Source organism: Lonchura striata, chromosome Z (genome assembly GCF_046129695.1).
Source record: "Lonchura striata isolate bLonStr1 chromosome Z, bLonStr1.mat, whole genome shotgun sequence".
Lineage (NCBI taxonomy): Eukaryota > Metazoa > Chordata > Aves > Passeriformes > Estrildidae > Lonchura > Lonchura striata.
This window is the reverse complement of record NC_134642.1, coordinates 46,965,279-46,979,171: the sequence shown is the minus strand read 5'-3', so window position 1 is coordinate 46,979,171 and position 13,893 is coordinate 46,965,279. Positions and strand designations below refer to the sequence as shown.

The 13,893-nt window shown below is 42.6% G+C and overlaps 1 protein-coding gene across 1 annotated transcript in view; it reads left to right on the top strand.

Moving 5' to 3' along the window:
• Positions 1–1,384: 1,384 nt before the first annotated feature.
• LOXHD1 (lipoxygenase homology PLAT domains 1) overlaps positions 1,385–13,893 on the top strand; it is a 164,975-nt gene continuing 152,466 nt past the window's right edge. Inside the window, exon 1 of the mRNA XM_077790176.1 lies at positions 1,385–1,534. Within this exon, the coding sequence (XP_077646302.1) occupies positions 1,504–1,534 (31 nt within the window). The 5' untranslated portion in view covers positions 1,385–1,503. The remainder of the gene's footprint in view (positions 1,535–13,893) is intronic.

Below are 13,893 nucleotides of genomic sequence, written 5' to 3'. Positions count from 1 at the left end.
CAGTTAACAAAATTCCTGTTGCAATATAGCTTGTTATTTATTAGCTCCAAAGTCTGACTCGGACTGACTCTTTCAGTATGTCTCTTTCATCACCTCCTTAAAATACTATTTATGTTGGAAATAATAAGCTTTGAACTTCTGACACAACAAGTCTCCAATCCTTTGTTCCCTTAGCTCCCTGAAGCAGTTGAATTCACTAACTAGCTCCATTATTTCAAGGTTTGTCCTTTTGAATGTACAAAAGCCAATAAAGCAAAGACTACTTCAGTATGTGCTCACCTAAACACAGGCACAGAGAACTGGGGCAGGTAAACTGAAATGGTGTCTAAATTCAGTTATTTCTCTGAGGGATGGTGTGCTGCAGGGTGAACACCTGTGACTGGTCCTTGTTGCCTTGTGGGCTGGCAGTGCCACCTCAGCTAAGGTTTGAGAACCTTGAGACCCCACCTAACATCCCCTGTGACAGGGCTGATAAGTTTAATGCCTTCAAAATCCAATATTAAACCTTAAAGGTTGCTCTTTCAGAGAGACCAAGTGATATATCCTTTTCTTTGTAGCCAGATCTTCACAAGAGCGGCTCTGTAAATATGCATGTCTTAATTGCAGTGAAAACTATTTGTTTTACAATAGGAAGTGCAGCTGGTGAGTTGTGACCTGAGGAAGAGCAGCAGATGGTGTCCTCAACGCCGGGTTTCTTCATCAATTTTTCCTAAGAATTCCTGCACTGACCTGATTTTCTTCCTAATACAAAGCAGCAGTGACCTGCCCTTTGGTCAAGTGTACAAGCTGGCCATCATGTACAGCTCTTCCCAGTCATCCTTTGCTCCTATTCCCAAGTAGAAAATGCTTGGGAAAGAGGGAGGGAATTTGTGCTGAGGCCTGCATGCTGAAAAGCACAAAAATATTGTAAGGTCCATTTATCTTAATGACTGAATATCCTTAATTAAATAGGATAGACTCCATCAGACAAACCCAGTCTGTGCCTTGAGAAGGGGATTTGACTCTTCTTTGATGTTGAAAATTAGAAACTGCAGGTTTTCTCCACCTTTGTACAAGAGGATAAAATGGATCTACTCTGTATTGTATGGAGAAAGTCAAAGTGAATTAAATGGGAGAAAGGAGCTCTTGGGTAAACCTGCAATGGCTGAATTAGTGGACAGTTATTCTTCTTCACATTATTATCTTCATAAACATAAAACAACAACAATAATAACTACTACTACTACTAATAATAATTTGTTATCCTCTCCTTACCATCTCTCAGAGGTCAATTGATCCTTGATGGCTTCATATGTTTTTAAAGCCCTCATTAACTCAGTCAGGGCTCTAGCTGACTTTGGCATGTAAATACCCTGACTCTCTTCCTGGTGGAACTCCTCTGCTGAAGGCACCTGACACCTCAGGAAGAACTTTTTCCTCTCTCAGGTGGCTTCATTTAGGAATCTGCACCCAGGACCTGAAGGAGGGAACTGGCTCACCAGTTTCAGAACAAGAGTGGGCACCATGTGGTTGGAGAAGAGGCTACAGTCTGCTGGTAGGGTAGTGGTCTTCACTTTTCTGTCTTTATTACCCCCAAATCTGTAAGTACACAGACCCCTTTCCCTCCAGAAAATTAGATGAAACAATATTCAGTTATAATCAGAGCTATAATGTGATTTTGTTTTTCCTGCTGTAATCACAGAGAAAAAAAATAATTTCAGAGTCTTTTATCTCTATAAGGAGAGAGAGGTAAAAATATGCAGAGAAAAAGCCTTCAGGCTGAAGGGATGCAGCAAACTGCCATTATAGCTTTTGTTTACTTTGAGCCTAATACTGATATTTTGTAGACAGGTAAGAAGCTACACTGGCACCCTTTGTTGTTTGTTTTGTTGGTTTTGTTTTGTTTTTTTTGTTTTTTTTTTTCAAAGTCTCAAAACTTATATAATTTTTATGTTATACCCTGCAGGAGAAGACAGGTGACATCAGAAATGTGCAGCTGTTTTTTAGCATAGGTGGAAGATGCCTGTAAAATGTAAAAGCATGCATAAATTTGGGTTAAGAGCAGTGGAGTGCTCTGTTCACTCCCTGCCACAGCTTCACTCTCAAAGGAGCTGAATTTGCATAAGTTAATAATGAGGAACTAAAAACTTAAATGATTACTTGGTAGCTTAAGATTATAATAAGCTTCTCCAAATCTGTATGGTTGGGAGACATAGGTTAGACTGCTGCAGCATGAGACAGGAGGTTTATTAATATTATTAAATTAAATAATGCAGACTTGAAGATTTGGGGTAGGGGGTGGATATTGTTGACCAGATGATCTTTAAAAGTCTTTTCCCACCCAAACCATTCTATGTTCTGACCCTGGCAATGAGGTTTGAGCTGTATTGAAAATCTTGCTGGCAAAATGGTAAATGGTCAGGGGAGTTTCCTGCTTTATTTCTTTTTATTTGCAAATGCAGCAGTGTGAAAGTAAATACTATCAAAAGACCAAGAGCAGTTACACTTTTACAGACTCTTTATTAATGATATATTTTAATTATTCTGCTTTGTAGCATCACATGAAAGAAATTATGGTCTTTCAAATATATACATGATTTCTCTTTTATGTGTTGGAGATCATGTATGGGTGAAACTTGGAGCACTTCCCTGTTCTTTGAGCAGCTTTAATATCACCACAAATCCCTGGTTTGGACCCTAGAGTCTGAGGCTTAATTTTAAGCCTGTCTTGGGTGTGCTGCTGGACTGAACCCAAGAAGGGAATGGAGGATGCCCAGTGAGGCATGGTCCTAATTACTGATCTCTGTGGCAGGGATTTTTCAGGTGGGTTTTAAAAATCTTGGAGACTGTTCCCTGTTGTGATAAGGGATAAGGATGGGGAGGTTTGTCCTTAGCTCTGTCCAGAGCCCCTGCGGACTGCACAGGCTGCTTTTCTAGTGACACTGGTCAGCACTGTTGGCCTTTGTCCAAGGAAGTCTGAGGAAATTTTCTAAAAAACTTATTTAGGTGCATTTATTTAGCCCTGGTGAAAATAGCACAAAATACGTCTCAAGGTAAGACAGTAAGAGTTGGGAAATTTGGTCTTGCGCAATTTATTTGTGAAGGGAATAAAAAGAAATTTCATGAGTGCTTTCCCTACAAAGATCTGAATGGGAATTAGCTCTCAAGTGTCTCCTAGGTTTTAGATAGACAGTAAAAACATTTTTCTCTACATGTCCTCTTGTAAAGGTGCCTTTTATATATGGGCATTAGTTTGTTTTGTTTGGGGTTTTCTGTTTGGTTTTGGTTTTTTGGTTGTTGGTTTTTGGTTTTCTCTGTGTCAGGTTATTTCATCTGCTTTATATTGTGTGTCTGCTTTGATATTTCATGTCTGTCCTTCATGTGCTGTGTCCTACTGCAAAGACATTATTAGCTGGGCTGGATTACTTTTCTCTTTTCTATTTGTCCTAGTGCTTCAGATACTTGTTTACTGTCTGTGTATGCATATATATTTGCACATTATACCAGCTCTCCCTGCTCCTGCCATGATGTCCTTTTCCCTTAGCAAAGGGAAGTGGCTGTCATCCTCCTCCTAGTTTTGGAGTTCAGCTGTGTAGAATCACAATGATCACTTTAGATGGATATTGAGGGTTGGTCTTGAAACAGCAATTTCAGAAGTCTAATTTGAAAACTAATGGAGTGGGGAAAAAAAAATCATCACCTGTTTGCTTCATGGTGGCTCTGTGCCTGGTGCTACAACACAGAGGAATGGGGAGGAGCTTGCTCTGGGGGAAAAGAGATTGAGGGGTCACTTGTCACTCCCCACAACTCCCTGACAGGAGGAGAGGGAATGGCCTCGAGTTGCACCAGGGGGGGTTTAGATTGGATATTATGAAAAAATTGTTCACAGAAAGGGTTGTTAAGTATTGGAATTGATGGTCCAGGGTAGTGGTGGAGTCCTCATCCTTGAAGGGATCCAAAGTGTGGCTATGGCACCTGTGGACATGGGTCAGTGGTGGGCTTGGCAATGCTGGGGGAATGGTTGAACTCGATGATTGTGCGGGGCTTTTCCAGCTTGAATGATTCTGTGATTTCTGCATTTGTGCTTTAGTGGGTAAGGTATTCCAGGGCTGGTGCAAATCCTTCTCAGGAGTGAAAACCTTCTGGTGCATTGGGGTTTGAGTTAGCTGGTTTCGGATCTTGGTCTACATTTTACAAAATGAAAAAGAAAATCTCTCTGCTGATCTGTCAGTACATGCAGTGACATAAAAAGCATGTCTAAAAGTGTGAAAGCAAGTTAACCACCAACTCCTACTGTGGTGGGAGCTGTACCTGTGGAAATAAGTGTTCAAACAATAATGGTGAAAGGCTTGGAAATATCCCTGAAAACAGCAAAATCAAACATCTGGGTTTACATCAGTGTAGTCTCTGTGCCAGTGCCTGCCTGGGCACCCAAAACAAGTCTGGCTTCAATTGGGCACATGCCAATGCAAAAGATGTTGTTGGAAGCTGAATCCAGGAGATAATTGCTGGGGAGGTGGTAAACCTTTATTGTAATTGTGCTGAATTCTCCAGTATTGGAAGCCTTGTTTCTAAAACCCCAACATTCACCTACGGTATCAGCGTTGCCATCCAGTCTCACCAATCTCAGGATGATCAGCAGACTAAAATACAGCTGTTTACCATGGGAAGTGTGAGTAGGTGTTAAACTTGGTTTGCCCTTCACCTGGGCTGTAACAGAATTTATTGGTGGTTTTGCAGGAGGTCAGGCAGGTTTTGTCTTGAAGTGTTGAAACACTGACACAGGTTGCCCAAAGAAGCTGCCCCACCCCTGGGAATGTCCAAAGTCAGGTTGGACAGGGTTTGGAGCAACCTGGGATAGTGGAAGGTGTCCCTGACCATGGCCCATGTTCCCACCCAAACCATCCTGAGATTTTGTGACCTGAGGGTTTGCTTCTTACCCACTATCACAGGAGGGAGAGCATTGTGCAGCTGTGCTGGAGTCACCTATGGAAAAATAACAGAGGGAGCTGGGGAAAGGAGCTAAGGGTACCTAGGGAGGGAGCTGGTGTTGTGCATTTAGGGCGCTTTATTTGCATGTGCACAGCTACTTACAGCCATATTCAGATAAAGTGTAGGAAACAGTGAGTCCTGCTGGAAATAACTAGATCAAGTCTGACAGCCTGAGAGTAAATCCATGGCATGGACAGAGAAGCAGTATTGCTGTTTCTTGGGTTAGGTCCAGATCCTTGTAACTCTGACAGCTTTTCTATATTTTATGTCAGCTTAATAGAAAGTTTTGTGTTTTTTTACTGTTATCTGAGCAAGTTCAGCTGCAGTTATTCTACTTTTATCCTTTCCCAGAAACACGTGCATACACTTGCACTCTTGTTTCTTAGCAGCTTGTAACAACATCTCTAATCCCCTTTGGCAGAAATCTTTTAAACTAATTCTCTTAGGAAAAAAAAAAAAAAAAAAAAAAGGTGATAAATTTCTGCTGATAGAAGAAAAGAGGTGAACAAATATCAGAAAGAAGAAAGTTTGGCCAGAAGTTGGCTTTCAGTACCTCTTTAGAGTAGTCTGCATGCTGCTCTTTAAGATAAGGAGCATTGGGTGGCTGAGGATGGTATGATGAAAGATAGACAATGCTACCAGGATGACTCAGAGATTTGGTGTGAATTAAAAGAGAAATAAACCCATTCAGCCTCTCTGTGTTTAAGCAGACTCACAGGTACCACTTGAAATCATATTGGAGTTTGGATTGGGCTTGTAGGATTCATAGCATTTCCAGTCTGTAAAAGAAGTGCAGAAGTGGTTTTTTGTTTCCTTCCTAACATCAGTTCCTGGAAATTCTGCCTTGTTTTAAGCTTTCTGGGAATTATTAGTGTTAGAAAAGGTGAAAACTAAGAGAACACAATGTTTGCAGAGGATTGCAAAACTTTATTGGGGTTTTTTGTTTGCCTGTTCAGGGTTTGTATGTGTGTGTGGTTTTTATTGTTGTTGTTTTCTTATTTTTACATTTTATAAGTTTTATTTTGAAAGGAAATAAAGCCCAAGCACCTCTGCCCCTGTTCTCAGCTCTCCATCTTCTGATGCCTAATGTATAAGCTTTGCAGCTGTGGTTCATCGATGGCTGGTGCATTTTGCTCAACACCCAAATCTTTGGGGTTCTAGTGCATGCTGCTGCTGCTGACTCAATGATTGCTGATGTGGGACATGTGATGGTGTCAGGAGGTGTCCCCAGCTCTGCTGTGCTGACCTGGTGGCCTTGCTCCTGCCCTCTTCCTATTAGTCTTGTGTCCCTCTTGACTAACACAGATCCTTTGGGGTGAGGACTTTACTTCTCAGTGTGGTTTCTGCACTGTTCAGCAGAGCAGGGACCCAGTCCCAGCTGGGAGCACTAATGCCACTGCAGACTAACCATGAAATTACAAATAAAGGCAATTTTCCCTCTATTATCCTGGAAGAGTGGCTTCTCTGGCTGGGGCTATGCTGTTAATGACCATCTTAAAATCTAAAACAACATTTGCAGCATGGAAAGTATTTAAGGTGTGGACCACAGATATGTCTGGGCATTGCTGCCAGGAAGTTTCTGTCCATGCAGCTGCTCCATCACATGGGAGAGAAGGGTCGGGCAGCCAGGGAGGCTGAGGAATATTTTGGCAAGTTTTGAGGAGGCTGTGGGCACATGGGATAGGAAATCAATATAACAGTTTCAGAGATAATTTGGCAGCATCTGAAGAGCTGAGTGTTTGAGCCTTCTGGGGTTATTGAATTAGATCTTTCTCTTTAAGTGAGCAGCGCAAGGATGACTTGCAGGATTGGGAAGTTTTCTGCAAATTTCTGTGGATTCAACAGCACGCTGGGGACCACAGGCCTTAATCATTGCTGCTCCTCTGGTCTCCAACACATGGATCTGATAGAGGAATCGGAGAGGTTTGTCCACAAAAGCTGTGGCTGCCCCTGGATCCCTGACAATGTCCAGGGCCAGGTTGGACAGGGCTTGGAGCAACCTGGGATAGTGAAATGTGTTCTTCCCCACAAAAGTTGGATGAGCTTTAAGGTGCTTCCCAACCCAAACTGTTCCAGGATTCTATGACATCTCTTCAAAGTTTAACTCTATTGAATCTGGAGGACACTCATCAGGATTTGCATATTTACTGCCATTACATCAGTTATGGGTCTGAACTTTGAAAGCACTTCTGCTGTCAAATACCAACAGTGACCATGGCTTCTCTTGGCAGCACTAAATTCTCATTGGGATCACACTGTTTAATGGCTGTACTCAATGATCTTGGAGACTTTTCCAAAATTAATGACTCTATGATTCCATGTTTGCATTAAATATTCAGTGTACTTAGATTCAGAAGACTGTGAAAAGGTCAAAAATTAAAAAAAAAAAATTAAATGGTGTTCTTTAGTTGTGTAACTTTTAAGTAAATAGAGCTGTAGAAACATCTGCAAGCTTTGGTTTTAATTTAATGTATAACAGCTTACATCATAATAAATTATGTTGTGTGATTTGGATGTAATTTTGAATTTGTCAGGAAGCTTGCAGCCAAATTTTTATAGTTAATAGTAATTCTGCAATCAGCTTCACTGTGTGTCAAATCAGAGGAGACATTATTGAATTTTAAAAGGTTAAATTACTGTGTTGTTTGTATTAAATCTTAATGCCGTTTCAGAGAACAGGAACACTTTCCCTTGGAGATATGTGCAGGATAGGGTTTTTCTTTCTGGATAGAGAAATCAAACATGGTTTCAGTGAAATTACTTGAATTCCAATCTTAAAGGGTTTAGATACATCCAAAAGTAATTTCAAACCTGTCCTAAAGGAAAGAATACGTTCCCCAGATCAGATAGACTGTTGGAGTACAGTCCTTTTTATGAATTAGAAGAACTTAGTGGTGCACTATAAGGATGGTAGAGAAATTAATGTACTGAGGTGGCTTATCATTTAGAGTACAGAAAAAATACATTTGCATTTCTTTAGGGATGGATAAGGAAGGGGAGCTACCATGAACTTGCCTGCTTTGAGGTAGTCTTGCTTCCCTGACTGCTGCTTGGTCCCTGGAAAGGAAAGGCTATGACAGCCCAAGTGAAGAAGGTCGACCCTTGCGCCAAGGAAGCAGGGGGGAGATGGGACACATTTGCTCTTATTTCTGACCCAGATTTGTTAAATCAACTTGGGCAAGTGGCTGTCATAAATCCACTGTCTCCACCCAGCTCAAGCCCTTTTCACCCTTTTCAATGAGTGGAAAAGCTTTTGGGCTGTGCTACTTTCTGTTGTGTTGGTTTGTCTTTAAGTTCTATGGGATGCTTGAAGAAAACAAGAGCTCTTCTGGAGCTTTCTCTTCTCCCAGCAGGATCACCCTCAGCTTTATGTTTCCAGAACAGAGGTGCTCCAGCCCTTGGGGCATTTTTGGGGCTTCCTCTGTCATGTTCACATGCTTCAGTAAGTTCATGTCATTCCCATGCTGAGGGTCCACAGAGCTGGATGCCCTATTTGTGTAAGGGCATGGTCGTGATTTCCAGTAGCAAACTGCTGCCTGGAAGGTTTTTCTTTTTCTCCTCTATAACTTTTGTCTATCTGTGTGGTCCCCAGCTCAACAAAGCTTCTCACGTGCAGGTGAGCACTGGCCTGTGGCATCCCTGCTCTGCTGGGAGAGCTTTCCCATCTCCCTCAGGCAGTGCATGACAGCAATAGATATAATAGACTCATTTGGATAATTTAGTACTTGCTTAGTGTATCTGGTTTCTCTATTGGCACTCTGACGTTCATGCTTGACTTCCCCACCTCTCAGATAATAAATGAAAGAGGTTTCACCTTGTTGGCAGTGCTGGCTTTGGGCCCATTATCTTTCCTGACATTGTGTACTTGAGAAATTAAATTATCTGGTTTCCTGGCTATCTCCCTAATGAATGCCATTAATTAATATGCTTTTCAAAGGAGGAGGTGTATTTATTCTTAATCCAAGGGAGAATCTCTTTCCTGGCCTGCCTGTGAGCAGACTGCTCAGGTGGGAGCAGGTCAGTCAATTTGCAGGAGACTTGCCCACATGGGTGCTTTCTAAACATGCCCTTTGGCTCATAAGTTGTTTTATAGTGGGCTTTTTTTGTGTGTGGGGGTTTTTTTTTTTGGTTTTTTTTTTCTGGAAGATCTAGTCCCAAGAGCATGCAGGTTAATGAAAAGAATGATTAACTCTGCAGGTGGTAGATCAGTGTAGCAAAGATGTGCTGATCATGACACAGTGAGAAGATAGGTGGAAATGCAGCCTAGTCCATTGCTAGGAATTTGCCAGGAAAGTGTGAACCTGAGACCCTCTCTCCTATTTTCACTTCAAATCTCCTTTCCCCAGTGGAAGTGGCAATCCTACATATAGATGGATATGGCTCTGCCGCGAGGAGCAACCCCCCAAGTGCAGGCAGCAGGGACATGCTGCACGTCCCTGGGAGAGAAGCAGAATCCTCGGGATTGCTTGACCTGCTCCCAGTCACATGATGCTTCAGCATTGATTAGTCCCAGTGATGTCAGTGGTCCAAGTCATGCTTAAAATCTCACCGTGGTCAATACCTCACAAAACAGAGCTCTTGGGTTTGTTTACCCCTGCTGCAGTGCCTGGAGATAGCTGTTTTGCTCCTGGCATCCCTGCCACTTCTGCTGCTGCCTCTCATTGAGACCTGTGGTTTTTTTTTTTTTTTGCTGGGAAAGATCAGTGTCCTTTTAAACACTTAAAGCTGATGTGAGTCATGGTCTTCTCAGGAAACACTGGATTGTGTAGTCTTCTGGCAGAATAGCCACATCAGAAAGTTTTAGCAGGCAAGGAGGTAGGTTTATCCCCCCTGGGGGAAACTTAAAATAACCCTGTGCAAAACAGTGGAGACTCACGGGTGGGATGCTCAAGTACTTGGTACAGAAGGTGCTCAGAATAACTCTTCCCATGTTCGGTGGCTGGGATAACCTATATTATCATCAGAAGGAAAAGATGAATTGCCATCTTGGGGCTCAGTCTCCTATTCTCTTGGACTCAGCCTGAGTGGATCTGTCAGTCTTTAAGGAAAAACTCTCTTCAGTAGGAAGCCAGGTGCAATACCAGTAATTGTAGCTAATGCTTTAGCTAGAGCTGCCTGCACAGCTGGTTTAAATAATGTCCTTTAAGCTGTTTAGCTGATACTTTTTTCCCTCATGCACTGGAGTTTTACCTGTGTACACATGAAATTCCTGATCTTCTTATTTAAAAAAAAAACAAAAAACAACCAAACAACATCTCTTTCATCAGACTTGCTCTTTTGAGGGTTCAGGTTCACACTAACTGCATTAAAATGCTTTTTTCCAGACTTGTGTCTTCTAAAATAATTTAAGATTGTGAATAAAAATTAGTGTATTACTGCATGTATAACTTGCCAGCTGTGGGCAACATGAGCAGATCCTGCATTTCTGAAAGAAGCCTTCAAACTGAAGGCACAGCAGGTCCAGGGAAAAGCAGATGAGGGCATCATACTCCTTGTTTCTATTGGAAGTCTCATCAGAGGGAAGACCTGTGGGAAATCATAAAATCATAAATGGAATAATTTGGGTTGGGAGGGACCTTAAAGCTGATCCCATTCAACTGGAAGTCAGAGACACCTGCCACTATCCCAGGTTGCTCCAAGACGTGGCCAACCTGGCCTGGGACGCTTCCAGGGATGGGGCAGCCACAGTAAGGAATTTCTTTCTAATACCCAATCTAAATCCAGTCTAAACCTATCCTGGTTCAATTTGTGGAGGCTACATTGAGCTCTGTGCTCCTGCAGCTGCTCTGGCACCTGGAGCTGGACAGGTAACATTTATTGCCTGTGTGGCTCTGTGGGAGTGTAGGGGAGATCCAGGGGCTGCCCAAGGTACCAGTGGGGTCTATGTTGTGATGTCTGTTTGTTCAGGTGGTGGGAGACAGTTCTGTGCTGTGGAGAAGTCAAACAAACACCTATGGTGAAGTGGATTTAAGATCCTAACTTCAATCACCTGTTCTTGAACGATATGGCACACATATATGTACACGGCTTTTTTCCCTGCGCAAAATCTGTTAAGAGCCTTCATGCCTTATTGCTGTTTTCAAGGCTTTTTCTTACAATTTTGAGTGAAGCAGTTTCCCTAATCCTGAGCTGGAGGTGGCTGTGGTAGTTGCTGGCTTGAAGTTTTTGAGGACTCCCTGCATTTCAGCATTTCCCTGCGGATGGATGCTTGCGGTACCCGAGGGCCGGGGACTGCTGCTGCTCTCTGTGGGACGCTTAACACCTTGCTGCGTTTTGCCAGAAAATATTTCTCTTAGCTAAATCCCGTTCTACCAGCAGAGGCCGATATGCCCATGTGCTTGGAAGCAGCGAGCTCACACCAAAATCCACGGACGTACTAAAACCTTTCCAGCCTGCCTGAGATGGTCTCTGTACCCCAGCATCCCCAAACTGCCTCTCTCTGTACCCCTGCATCCCACAGACCAGATTCCCAAGCGTATTTCTTTATTTGAGTAAAAAAAACAACAACAACGACGACAACAACAACAACAAAAGGGAAAGGTAGCAAGTAGCCACGTGGGGTCAAAGAAAAAGCCAAGCTGAGGGTAGGCGCTGGGAGGTTTGATTAAATCTGCCATGACTGTGCTTCAACACTGGCCAGCAGCTCCCATAGCATCTCCTCTGCCCAGCCTGGGGCAACCTCCTGCATCACTCATGGGTGTGGCAGAGAAATGAAATGTCTCAACTAAAGGAATCCTTTGGTATTTATTTTTATGGTGGCAAACAAATTCGTTTTCCAAAGGAGGCGGACTCTGAGAGTATATATATAATAAGTATTTGGTTTGCTGGGCTGCAGGGAGTACTTTCAAGAAACTATGCAGAGATGGGGTTAGAGCCTGCTTTAATACCAAGAATATTCACAGAAAATAAAAAAAAGAAATCTGAAGCTGTGTGCCTGGTGTTTCAGATGCCCTGGCAGAGAATCAAGTGCTTCAAACTTACCCAAAGCTCTTGTAACTGGAGGTCAAAGTTGCCTTTTTTATTCACATTATACCTCAACCTGAATCTCCCATGGGACCCACAGGGGAAGCAAATTGAAACAGCTGGTTCATAAAATATCTGGGAAAGTGCTTTGCCTGTAGTTGACCTAAGTTTTGCTGTCTGCCCCATGCAGCTGCTTTCTTTGCCTTCATCTCCATGGGCTGTGTTGGTCATAAAGGAAGCACTTAAAACATTGGCCATACATGCCAACACTGACTCTATCTATCTATCTATCTATCTATCTATCTATCTATCTATCTATCTATCTATCTATCTATCAATTTTACCTATTTATTTAAATTCCACCCCCCCACCCCAGACTGTGTAAGAAAAATGAGAAAACAATCTTTCCTACACAAAACTGTAGAGCAGCATGTATTGAAAAATAACTTCTGAAATGGGAGGCTTCCCTGCATCTGCCTTGGGAAGGAGGGTGGAACAAATGTTGCTACGGTTTCTTTGGGATGTGTCAGCTGTGTTGCATGGCACATGGGTACTGTCATCTGGATTTTATTGTAATCAGTGCAAGACAGGAGTAATAGAGAAGAGAATGAGCTAAAGAAAGGGTGTGTTGATGCATTATTTAATATTTAGGTAGCAATTTTTGTTATTAATCATATAATTACTTAATATGGGGTAATTCCAGGTTTAGAACTGGACAGGTTTCCACACCTTAGGAAAAAAATATTCACAGGTGAGTCAGGACCTCAGAAAGACAAATTTTGACCTCTTTTTCTCCACCAAATATGTTATAATTCAAAAAGTCTTCCTGGAGCATGATGCTGTGCTGGGTTCTGGCCTGTATCCTTTTGCGGAGGAGGATTTGGGAGAATCTCTTGCTGAATGTGGAGTTTAAATATAAACCCATATAAATATTTTTGACAGTTGTAACTAATGGTTCTCACTGATAGCTTGCTTGCTTTTCTGGTAGATCATTATGCACCAGTAAATCCTATTGTTCTTCTCCCAGCTGTTATTCACAAAAAGTACAAAGGCGAGATGGAGCATTCTTGGCACATTTCTTTTTAATTAAAATGAAATGACAGACAAAGGAAAGTGTGGAGCAAAGTTGGATCAAGACATGGTAAGGGTCTCTTCTCCCCCATCACTTTAGCCTGTTTGATAGAGGGGATTTATCTCTGGCTTTCACCTAAAGTCCTGCTCTGCACCAGGACAAAATGAGGTGTGAGGCTGGAGTTATCTCAGAGAGATGGTTCTCCCTGGGACAACTGTCCGGGTACTCTAGGGTGCTTTTAGTGCCTCAGATCATCCTTCATGAGGCATTAATTACAATATTTCTGCAAAGCAGTTGGGCTTTGTCCCTCTCTGGGGCTGCACCAGCCTGAGATTCCTCCCAGAGGTGCCAAGAGCATCCTAAATCTGAATCTCCCAGCGCAGGAGAAGAAAAAGGCATTTCTCCTACTTCAACAGCTCTGCTGTCAAAGGCAGGTAGTATCCTTATTGGTGAGATTGGTTTAACACTGGCACAGGGTGCCCAGAGCAGCTGTGGCTGCCCTATCCCTGGCAGTTATCCAAGGCCAGGTTGGACAGGGCTTGGAGCAACCTGGGATAGTGGAAGGTGTCCCTGCCCATGGCAGGGGGTGGGATCGGATGAGGTTTAAATGTCCCTTACAAACCCTTCTGTGACACTCTACTGTCAACATTTTGCTGCATAGAGCTGGTGTTGTTCGGAGCAGCATCTCCCAGGGACTCAACGAGATGAAGTGTTTACCTACTGAAAACATAACAAAGATATGAGCCTTGCTTTTCTCAGGGATTACATGTGTTTTTTTATTTTTCTGAAGGCGTGTTTTTATTCTGTAGTGTTAATTTTTTAATATTTCTTCTTGCTAGAGAAGGCTGGCTTTTCCACATCCAAAATGTAAATCCATCTCCCAAATT